At 37.5% G+C, this 12,582-nt stretch overlaps 1 protein-coding gene across 1 annotated transcript in view; it reads right to left on the reverse strand.

Annotated features, from left to right (window-relative positions):
- Positions 1 to 12,582, reverse strand: part of OVCH1 (ovochymase 1) — a 75,792-nt gene that overhangs the window by 24,381 nt on the left and 38,829 nt on the right. Inside the window, 3 exon segments of the mRNA XM_036865994.1 lie at positions 6,286 to 6,510; positions 9,556 to 9,651; positions 9,980 to 10,136. Of these exon segments, the coding sequence (XP_036721889.1) occupies positions 6,286 to 6,510; positions 9,556 to 9,651; positions 9,980 to 10,136 (478 nt within the window).

The raw sequence follows: 12,582 nt of genomic DNA on the forward strand, positions 1-12,582 counted from the left end.
GGGGATGGAAAAAGATATTCCATGCAAATGGAAATCAAAAGAAAGCTGGAATAGCAATACTCGTATCAGATAAAATAGACTTTAAAATAAAGACTGTTATAAGAGATAAGGAAGGACAATACATAATGATCAAGGGATCAATCCAAGAAGATATAACAAGTATAAATATTTATGCACCCAACATAGGAGCACCTCAATACATAAGGCAAATGCTAACAACCATAAAAGGGGACATCGTCAGTAGCACAATAATACTAAGGGACTTTAACACCCCACTGATACCAATGGACAGATCATCCAAACAGAAAATAAATAAGGAAACACAAGCTTTAAATGACGCAATAGACCAGATAGATTTAATTGATATTTATATCACATTCCACCTGAAAGTGGCAGGATACACTTTCTTCTCAAGTGCACATGGAACATTCTCCAGGACAGGTCACACCTTGGGTCACAAATCAAGCCTCGGAAAATTCAGGAAAACTGAAATTGTATCAAGCATCTTTTCTGACCACAACGCTATGAGATTAGAAATCAATTACAGGAAAAAGACTGTGAAAAACACAAATAAATGGAAGCTAAACAGTACACCACTAAATAACCAAGAGATCACTGAAGAAACCAAAGAAGAAATAAAAAAATACATAGAAGCAAATGACAATGAAAACATGAAGACCCAAAACCTATGGGACGCAGCAAAAGCAGTTCTAAGAGGGAAGTTTATAGCAATTCAGTCTCACCTCAAAAAACAAGAAAAATCTCAAATAAACAATCTAACCTTACACCTAAAGCAACTAGATAAAGAAGAACAAAGAGAACCCAAAGTCAGTAGAAGGAAAGAAATCATAAAGATCACAGTGGAAATAAATGAAATAGAAACAAAGAAAACAATAGCAAAGATCAATAAAACTAAAAGTTGTTTCTTTTTTTAAAAAATTTTATTTATATTTTTGGCTGCATTGGGTCTTCATTGCTGCATGTGGGCCTTCTCTAGTTGCAGCAAGCGGGAGCTACTCTCTGTTGCAGCGCACAGGCCTCTCATTGAGGTGGCTTCTCTTGTTGCAGAGCATGGGCTCTAGGCACACGGGCTTCAGTAGTTGTGGCTCGTGGGTTATAGAGCGCAGGCTCAGTAGTTGTGGCACATGGGCTTAGTTGCTCCACGGCACGTGGGATCTTCCTGGAGCAGGGATCAAACCCGTGTCCCCTGCCTTGGCAGGCAGATTTTTAATCACTGTGCCACCAGGGAAGTCCCAAAAGTTGGTTCTTTGAGAAGATAAACAAAATTGATAAACGTTTAGCCAGACTCATAAAGAAAAAAAAGGGAGAGGATGCAAATCAATAAAATTAGAAATGGGGGCTTCCCTGGTGGTGCAGTGGTTAAGAATCTGCCTGCCAATGCAGGAGACACGGGTTTGAGCCCTGGTCCGGGAAGATCCCACATGCCACAGAGCAACTAAGCCTGTGTGCCACAACTACTGAGCCTGAGCTCTAGATCCCTCAAGCCACAACTACTGAGGCCTGCGCACCTAGAGCCTGTGCTCTGCAACAAGAGAAGCCACGGTAGTGAGAAGCCCGTGCACGGCAATGAAGAGTAGCCCCCGTTTGCTGCAACTAGAGAAAGCCCGCGCGCAGCAAGGAAGACCCAACGCAGCCAAAAATAAATAAATAAATAAATAAATAAATTTAAAATTAGAAATGAAAAAGGAGAAATCACAACTGACACCGCAGAAATACAAAGGATTATAAGAGACTACTACAAACAACTATATGCCAATAAAATGGACAACCATGAAGAAGTGGACAAATTCTTGGAAAGGTACAATTTTCCAAGACTGAACCAGGAAGAATTAGAAAATATAAACAGACCTATCACAACTAATGAAATTGAAACTGTAATTAAAAATCTTCCAACAAACAAAAGTCCAGGACCAGATGGCTTCACAGGCAAATTCTATCAAACATTTAGAGAAGAGCTAACACCTATCCTTCTCAAATTCTTCCAAAAAATTGCAGAGGGAGGAACACTCCCAAATTCGTTCTACAAGGCCACCATCACCCTGATACCAAAAGCAGACAAAGATATCAAAAAAAAAGAAAACTACAGACCAATATTACTGATGAACATAAATGCACAAATCCTCAACAAAATACTAGCAAACAGAATCCAACAACACATTAAAAGGATCATACACCATGAACAAGTGGGATTTATCCCAGGAATGCAAAGATTCTTCAATATATGCAAATCAATCAATGTGATACACCATATTAACAAACTGAAGGGGAAAAACCATATGATCATCTCAATAGATGCAGAAAAAGCTTTTGACAAAATTCAACACTCATTTATGATAAAAACTCTCCCGAAAATGGGCATAGAGGGACCCTACCTCAACATAATATAGGCCATATATGACAAACTCACAGCAAACATCATTTTCAATGGTGAAAAACTGAAAGCATTTCCACTAAGATCAGGAACAAGACAAGGATGTACACTCTTGCCACTCTTATTCAACATATTTTTGGAAGTCCTAGCCATGGCAATCAGAGAAGAAATAAAAGGAGTACAAACTGGAAAAGAAGAAGTATAACTGTCACTGTTTGCAGATGACATGATACTATACATATAAAATCCTAAAGATGCCACCAGAAAACTACTAGAACTAATCAATGAATTTGGTAAGGTTGCAGGATACAAAATTAATGCACAGAAATCTCTTGCATTCCTATACACTAACAATGAAAAACCAGAAAGAGAAATTAAGGAAACAATCCCATTTATCATCGCAACAAAATGCATAAAATACCTAGGAATAAACCTACTTAAGGAGGTGAATGACTTGTACTCAGAAAACTATACAACACTGATGAAAGAAATCAAAGATGACATAAACAGATGGAGAAATATATTATGCTCCTGGATTGGAAGAATCAATATTGTAAAAATGTCTATACTACCCAAAGCAGTCTACAGAGTCAATGCAATCCCTATCAAACTACCAATGGCATTCTTTACAGAATTAGAACAAAAAAATGTTACAATTTGTATAGAAACACAAAAGACCCCGAATAACCAAAGCGATCTTTTTTTTTTTTTTTTTTTTTATTGGTAGAACAAAGTGGAACTGATATTTTAAAAATTTCTTACATTGCTCTAGCTACCCAAAGCAATCTTGAGAAAGAAAAATGGAGCTGGAGGAATCAGGCTCCCCGACTTCAGATTATACTACAAAGCTACAGTAATCAAGACAGTATGGTACTGGCACAAAAACAGAAATATAGATCAATGGTACAGGATAGATAGCCCAGAGATAAACCTACGCATATATGGTCACCTAATTTATTTCAAGGGAGGCAAGACCATACAATGTAGAAAAGACAGCCTCTTCAATAAGTGGTGCTGGGAAAACTGGACAGCTACATGTAAAAGAATGAAATTAGAACAATCCCTAGCACCGTACACAAAAATAAACTCAAAATGGATTAAAGACCTAAATGTAAGACCGAATACTATAAAACTCTTAGAGGAAAATATAGGAAAAACACACTTTGACATAAACCACAGCAAGATCTTTTTTGACCCACCTCCTAGAGTAATGAAAATAAAAACAAAAATAAATAAATGGGACCTAATGAAACTTAAAAGCTTTTGCACAGCAAAGGAAACCATAAAAAAGATGAAAAGACAACCCTCAGAATGGGAGAAAATATTTGCAAACAAAGCAACGGACAAAGGATTAATCTCCAAAATATACTAACAGCTCATGGAGTGCAATATCAAAAAAACAAACAACCCAATTAAAAAAATGGGCGGAAGACCTAAATAGACATTTCACCAAAGAAGACGTACAGATGGCTAAGAGTCATATGAAAAGATGCTGAACATCACTAATTATTAGAGAAATGCAAATCAAAACTACAATGAGTTATCACCTCACGCCGGTCAGAATGGCCATCATCAAAAAAATCTACAAACAATAAATCCTGGAGAGGGTGTGGAGAAAAGGGAACCCTTTTGCACTGTTGGTGGGAATGTAAATTGATACATCCACTGTGGAGAACAGTATGGAGTTTCATTGAAAAACTAAAAATAGAACTACCCTATGACTCAGCAATCCCACTACTGGGCATATACCCTGAGAAAACCATAATTCAAAAGGACACATGTACCCCAGTGTTCACTGCAGCACTATTTACAATAGCCAGGACATGGAAACAACCTAAATGTCCAATGACAGATGAATGGATAAAGGAGATGTGGTGCATATATACAATGGAATATTACTCAGCCACAAAAAGGAACAAAACTGGGTCATTTGTAGAGATGTGGATGGACCTAGAGTCTGTCATACAGAGTGAAGTAAGCCAGAAAGAGAAAAACAAATATCGTATATTAATGCATATATGTGGAACCTAGATAAATGGTACAGATGAACCTATTTGCAGGGCAGGAATAGAGACGTAGATGTAGAGAAGAGACATGTGGACACAGGTGGGGAAGGGGAGGGTGGGACGAATCGGGAGATTAGGTTTGACATAAATACACCGCCATGTGTAAAATAGATAGCTAGTGGGAACCTCCTGTACAGCACAGGGAGCTCAGCTCAGTGCTCTGTGATGACCTAGATGGCTGGGATGTGGGGGGAAGGGAGCTCCAAGAGGGAGGCGATATGGGTACACATATAGCTGATTCACTTCATTGTACTGCAGAAACTAACACAGCATTGTACAGCAGTTATACTCCAATGAAAAAAAAAAAAAAGAGCTAGTGACTATAACAAAAAGAAGCTGACTCAGATATAGAGAACAAATTAGTGGTTACCAGTGGGGAGGGTGTCAATATAGAGATGGGGGAGTGGGAGGCACAAACCATTGGGTGTAAGATAGGCTCAAGGATGTGCTGTAGAACACGGGGAATAGAGCCTGTATTTTGTATTAGCTATACAAATGTAAATGGAAAGTAACCTTTAAAATTATATTTAAAAATGTCACAAAAAAAAAAAAAAAAAAAAGGCACATTCTAGTCAAGACTTGAGTAGATGGATGAGGAAGAGCTCTTTGTTTTGTTTTTTGTTTTTTTTTTTTTTTAAAACATCTTTATTGAAGTATAATTGCCTTACAATGATGTGTTAGCTTCTGCTTTATAACAAAGTTAATCAGTTATACATATACAATATGTTCCCATATCTCTTCCCTCTTGCATCTCCCTCCCTCCCACCCTCCCCATCCCACCCCTCTAGGTGGTCACAAAGCACCGAGCTGATAGGAAGAGCTCTTTGAATAGCTGGGAGAGGTAGATGGACAAGGGCCCTGAGGGGAGAGCATGATGAGCTAAGGGAGAGCGAGGCAAAAGGTCATCCTAGGGAGTCTGGATTTCACTGCAGCTACCAGGAGATCTCGAGCCATTTTATTCAGGGTGGATGGGGAAGGTAATCTGATCATAGGGGGAAAATGTGCAATGTGGGATAGGCAGTTAATCGTTTTCTCTGCAGTCTAAATGAGATAGTATTTCTAAAGAAAGATCCTTTTAATAAATGTTTGAGCCTTCTAAGTCAATAATTCAATCTCTCAGAATTTATCCTGAGAAAACAATCTCAACCTCAAAGCAATTCCCTGGCCTCCGTATACTCCTGAACCAAGCACGTGCACTTGTGTGTGAATCACACACACTCAGAGTAACATACATAAACTGTTCTTTCCAGGTATCCCCATCGACCAAATTATTTCCAACACCTTCCCACCTCCCCCTTTACTGAGAGCCAAAAAGCCTGTATTACACCTATACAAAGAACAGGTGGCAAGTTTGCTGAACAAAACCAGGTTTGCCTGTACAGGAAATGAAATGACAGTTGGCATGTTATTAGCAAATCCTTTTAATTCTACCATTTTAAAAGCCTTTAATGTATTTTGCTTTATCTGAAAATTCAGCACCTTACCCCCTGCATGATTTTTAATTATCTTAACCCCTCCTGTGTCTTACACACGTTTCTGGCATTCTGGCATGGCATGGTTCTGCTATGTTTGAAGAAGCTGGGTTCTCCCGTCTTTTTTTTTTTTTTTTCGGAATACACATACATACAAACACTTCCACTCAACCTTTAGTATACCTGTTTTGTAAATTCAAATTTTGAAAATATTAAATGTGCCTAGGAAAAAAGTCACGCCTACTACATGAATCAACATTTCAGTATTATTACCAAGTCAAACTCTCCCTTTGATCATAAGCCGCCTACACAGAAAAGGCTCCCAGCACAACGTATAAATGCCCCTAAGGTTTACCTGACATCCTTCTCTCATTGCGGTTTTCTTCATAAATAGTCAGAACTGAATCGCGACACACATGAGACCCAGGGAGTGACAGATACTCAACCGTAAATTTTGCCATACTGCTTGGTGAAACTCTGAGCACCCAAGAACATTCCAGTTTTCCTCTATAATCCAGTGGATATCTTGGAGAGGAAAAAAAGCCTCTGGGCTCTTCCAGCTCCACTTCAGAGTAACAGCCTATGATTCAGAACATAGGGACACCAGGGACCACATAAATAAGACAAAGAAAAATGAGATTTTATCATAAACTTGAATAATTTAGGCTTGCAAGAAGAAAATTAAAACAATTACCATCAGTTACAAGTTCTTGGGTAAAATGATCATCCCATTTAATGTGTCCTACTTTTGTGAAATGAGGCTGTAGAAGTATAATTTAAACAATAATTACTTAAAATGACTTTTAACTGAATTTTAACAATTTCTTAGAAAATGCACAGTGGACTGCATTGCATCCAGCCTGTTTTCGTTTTTTTCCTTCTTTGAGATGCAACTGAAGATCTGTTCCTAAAAGCATCATTGATTTCACTGAGCACTTATCTTGCTGGGACAAATGATTACATTCATGGAGCTTGTGACTGAGATCAAGAAAAGGAACTGAATCATATAAAGTCATGAATTCCCAACCACTCACTATTTATTGTAAATGGGGTAACAATTTCAAAAAACCATTGCTAAGATTCATTCATTCCCTTGTATAAAAAGTAAGTGGTGGGCTTCCCTGGTGGCGCAGTGGTTGAGAATCTGCCTGCTAATGCAGGGGACACGGGTTCGAGCCCTGGTCTGGGAAGATCCCACATGCCACGGAGCAGCTGGGCCCGTGAGCCACAACTACTGAGCCTGTGCGTCTGGAGCCTGTGCCCCGCAATGGGAGGGGCCGCGATAGTGAAAGGCCCGCGCACCGCGATGAAGAGCGGTCCCCGCACCGCGATGAAGAGTGGCCCCCGCTTGCCGCAACTAGAGAAAGCCCTCGCACGAACCGAAGACCCAACACAGCCAAAAATAAATAATAAATAAATAAATAAAGTAGCTATAAAATTAAAAAAAAATAATAATAATAATATGGTTTACCCTTCCACTTAAAAATATAAAGAAAAAACATGTTTTAAAAAAAAAAAAAAAAAAAAAAAAGTAAGTGGTGGGAGTGGGTAGGTGTTAAATATGGCAGAATCCTAACACTTTTTCTCATAGAATATTCATAGAAGTAAAATAAAACAATACCCTTTTATATGTAAAACTTTGGAAGTTCTTTGGTATGCATAAGTATTTCTGAACACATACAAATGAGAAATATCTTCTCTGCATTTTAACAATGTTCATTTTCTAATAGTCTGAATGGGACAGTTCAAAGAACACACTTGATGGTCACTACACCACAACACTTACTGACCCTCATCATGGGTCATACCATCCCTATTCTAAGTGCTTAACATGCATTAACTTACTTTGGCACTCATTGAAATTATTCAGTTAAACCATCAAAATCATTAGGTTTTATGATGATCTTAAACCTAAGTCTGCTTTCCATCTCAATCCCAATTCCGGATTTAATTTAATCTAAATATGGCTCTTTGACTCTTTTTGACTCCTGACTCTTGTGTTGTCAGAACGTACCACCCATAACTGGTCCCTGAGTTACTCCACTTCATTCCTAGAAGATTTTAGCAGTCATTTTCTCCAACACTATTCCTACCATATATCTTGCTGATTTCAATAGCCATACAGATGATGATTCCAGCACTGAATCTTTTCAGTTTCTCAACTTTCCTCCAATGATCTTGTCCTTCACCTGACCTCATTCACTCCTCCAAAGGGTCAGCCCCTAGAGACCTGGTCATTAGCAATAACTGCAAGCCTTGCATAAACTCAGTTTCAAGAACCACCATCTCCAACCACAACCTTCTATTTTTCAGCTTACACCAACACTCCTTCACCTTTTGAGACTTGTAATTCATCTATCCCACTACCTTTTCTTGTTCCTTAACTTTTCATCGTTGCTTCACTCTTCTCCTAGCTTAAATTCCAACCATCCATCATTTTAATCTATTCCTCACACACACTCTCAATTCCCTTATACTCTTGTATACTTGGAAAAACCCACTGTGATTGAATCTACTCTCCACCTGGGCTGCATCTATGTGGTATGCCTCAGTGTCTCCAGAGGAAAACATACAGCCAAACTAACTGATTAGTCTCCCTCTAAATTTATGATCATTCATCTCAGAGGCTTTTATGCTGCCAAACAATTCTACGACATTTTCGTAGTCCATGCACTTGGTCACTTTTTTTGAGAACTGTTTACTACTTTCTCCTTTTTCTCTCAAAACCCTCAGAGCCTCTCCCACAATCCTCTGTTTCATGTGCTAAGAAAATATAAGCAATTACAGGAGAACTGCCATTCCATTCCCACATGTACCCATACAAAAGCAGCAGTGCCTAAATATTCTGCTTTCCATTTGGCAACTATGGATAAACTGCACTTTGCTCCTATCCAAGACCAACCCTTCCACCTGGACACTATATCTCATCCACTTCCATCTACTGAAGGTCATCACTCTAGCAATCTCCCCCTTCTCTCTTGCATCCTTTTCAATTTTCCTCCAACTCTTTCTAGTTGTCTATTGGGCTTGAGTGTATATGGGAGTGGATGGGGCAGAGATGGATGAAAAGGGAAAGACCCTGACCATTTGGAAACCAAGAATGATGGTATCATGGAACTTTTATCTCTTATAAATCTATCACAGACATCTAAATCTCCAGTTCCTTTTTGCTTTTAACTAAAAATAAAAATCCTATTAGCAAACAGACACTGACAATTGGGGGAGAATTAAGAGAGACACTAACACTGATACTGGTCTTGGTCATCTAATATCCAGAGTCTTTATCTAGCAAGATACCTGAAAGCCTAAGGGCCTTTGTTCATGTAGCAATAAATAGCTCAGAGGTCAGAATAATTCTGTGAACTTCTCCAAAATTCAAGCACTGTTCACAACCACAAGACTTTTTTTTTTTTTTTTTTTTTTACCTGCAACAGCTGTATCTATGGGGTAGAAAAGATCCCTAGACAGTAACAATAACAACTCTCCTGTCTTTCAGCTTAAACTACCAACCAGAATGAAGACACAGTTTACGGTATTCGAAAGAAAATTAATGAACCCAGATGAGCAATGCTTTTTGCTAAATTCTTACTAGCTATATTAATGGCATAACATGAACATCTACTACCTGGCCCAGATGCACTGTCTCTTGAAGGTGTGGGTGGTGGCAATTGTTGTCTTGTTAAGATTTTGCTTTCTTTATTTATCTGAAGTAAAACAGGACCTGCATCTGGGGAGAACATGTTAAAAGTAAATAAAGATGAAAGCCTAAGGACAAAATGTAGTCTGTTCCAGAGCAGATTTTTTCAAAGAGAATGCAAATCTAGGATTAAAGCAGCCTCAGGAAATGTCAGTTTTACCATAACTTGCCTAAGGAAAAACTTATTCTTACAGAATTTTAATGTGTATTTTAATGTGTTTAGAAACTAAAATAAATAAAATACTATATTATGGCCTTCTCTTTCATAAGACTGATTTCCACCACTCTCACCTCTCCCAAACCCACTCTAAAAAAAAGAGGCACCATTTTATAATATCTGAAAAATATTTACCTTTGATTTTGGATTGAATCCAGTCCAAGAAGACACTCACCCTGGCAAATACGCCTGGCTTCCTTGGCTGGGGACAGCCGGCTCCCCAGCTGACAATGCCATAGAGGACAAAGGGAGCTTTTTCATGTTTACATACTAATGGCCCACCAGAATCTCCCTGAAACACCAAGAAAACATGTTCTAAAATTGCTTTAATCAGAACTCCTTCTTTCAATTTTGGAACAGGGATAATCAATAATTTATTCATAATATATTTCTTTAATTTCTTAAAGATTTATTTTTATCAATTTGTATACCTTAGAATACTTAGACTTAAATAAATGAAATCACAAATAAAAGAAATGAAAGAGGAAACATTACAACTGGTACCACAGAAACACAAGGGATCATAAGAGACCACTATGAACAACTATAAACCAAAAAATTGGATAAACTTAGAAGAAATAAATTCCTAGAAACATACCACCTACTAACACCAAATCAAGAGGTAAAAGAAAATCATAACAGACCAATACAAGAAAGGAGATTGAATCAATAATCAAGAACATCCCTACAAAGAAAAGCCTAGGACCAGATGGCTTCACTAGTGAATTTTACTAAACATTTAAACAAGAATCCTTCTCAAAGTCTACCCAAAAACTGAAGAGGAGGGAATACTCCAAAACTCATTTTATGAGGTCAGCATTACCCTCATACTAAAGCCAGAAAAGAACACTACAAAAAAGATAATTAGGCTCATATCCCTAATGAACATAGATGTAAAAATCCCCCCCAAATACTAGCATACTGAATTCAACAGTATATTAAATGGATCAATCACCATAATCAAGTGGGATTTATTCCAGTGATGCAAGGGTGGTTCAACATATGCAAGTCAATAAATGTGAAAGTTAAAAATCGTATCATCATCTCAATAGTACAAAAAACATTTGACAAAATGCAACATTCTTGCATGATTAAGAACTCTCAACAACTTGGGTATAAACAAAACATACCTCAACATAATAAAGGCCATATATAACAAACCCACAGCTGACATTCTACTCAACAGTGAAAGGTTGAAAGCTGTTCCTCTAAGAGTAGGAATAAGACAAAGGTGCTCACCCTCACCATGCCTATGCAATATAGTCTGGAAGTCCTAGTCAGAGCAATCAGGCAAGAAAGTCTTTTTATACAGAAAGTCTTAAAGACTCCACCAAAAAACTGTTAGAACTTATCAATGAATACAGTAAAGTTTCAGGATACAAAATGAACATATAGAAATCAGCTGTGTCTCTATATACCAACAAAACACACACACACATATATATATATAAATCCCATGTACAATAGCATCAAAAGAATAAAATACTCTGGAATAAATTTAACCAAGGAGGTAAAAGGTCTCTATACTGAAGACTATGACTTTGATGAAAAAATTAAAGACACAAAGAAATGGAAAGATATCCCACATTCATGAATTTGAAGAATTAATATTGTTAAAATGTCCACACTACTCAAAACCAGCTATAGATTCAATGCAGTCCATATCAAAATTTCAATGGCATTTTTCACAGAAATAGAGAAAAACGATCCTAAAATTCACATGGAACCACAAAGACCCTCGTGTAGTCAAAGCAATCCTGAGAAAGAACAAAGCTGGAGGCATCACACTTCCTGATTTCAAAATATATTACACATTTATAGTAATCAACACAGTATGGTACTGTCATAAAAACAGACACACAGACCAATGAGACAGAATTGTGAGCCCAGAAAAACCCTCGTTTATATAGTTAACTAATATTTGACAGAGGAGCAAAGAATACTCAATGGGGAAAAACTAGTTACTTCAATAAATGGTGTTGGGAAAACTGGATAACCACATGCAGAGGAATAAAATTGAACCCCTATTTTACACCACAAAAATTAACTTGAAATAGATTAAAGACTTAAACATAAGACCTCAAATGGCAGAACTTCTAGAAGAAAACATAGGGAAAAGCTCCTTTGACTTTGTTTTTGGCAACAGTTTTTTTGGATATGAAACCAAAAGCACAAGCAACAGGGCCAAAAATCAGTAAGTGGGACTACATCAAGCTAAAATGCTTCTGCACATCAGAAGAAACAATCAACAAAAAGAAAATGCAACCCATGGAATGGGAGAAAAATATTTTCAAACCATATATCTGATAGGGGGTTAATATCCAAAATTATAGAACTCATACAAATCAATAACAAAAAAATGCAATTTATAAATAGGCAGAGGATCTGAATAGACATTTTTCCAAAGAAGATATACAGATGGCCAACAGGTACATGAAAATGTGCTCAACATCACGAGAATGCAAATCAAAATCACAATGAGATATCACCTCATACCTGTTTGATCAGCTATCATCAAAAAGATAAGAAATAAACAGTGTTTGCAAGGATGTGGGAAAAAAAGAGAATCCTTTTGCACCGTTGGTGGGAATATAAATTGGTATATCACTGTGGAAAATAGAATTAAAAATAGAACTACCATATGATACAGCAATCCCAGTTCTGGGTATATAGCCAAAGGAAATATAAATAGGATACTGAAGAGGTATCTGCACCCCCATGTTTACTGCAGCTTTATT

Source organism: Balaenoptera musculus, chromosome 10 (genome assembly GCF_009873245.2).
Source record: "Balaenoptera musculus isolate JJ_BM4_2016_0621 chromosome 10, mBalMus1.pri.v3, whole genome shotgun sequence".
Taxonomy (NCBI): Eukaryota; Metazoa; Chordata; class Mammalia; order Artiodactyla; family Balaenopteridae; genus Balaenoptera; species Balaenoptera musculus.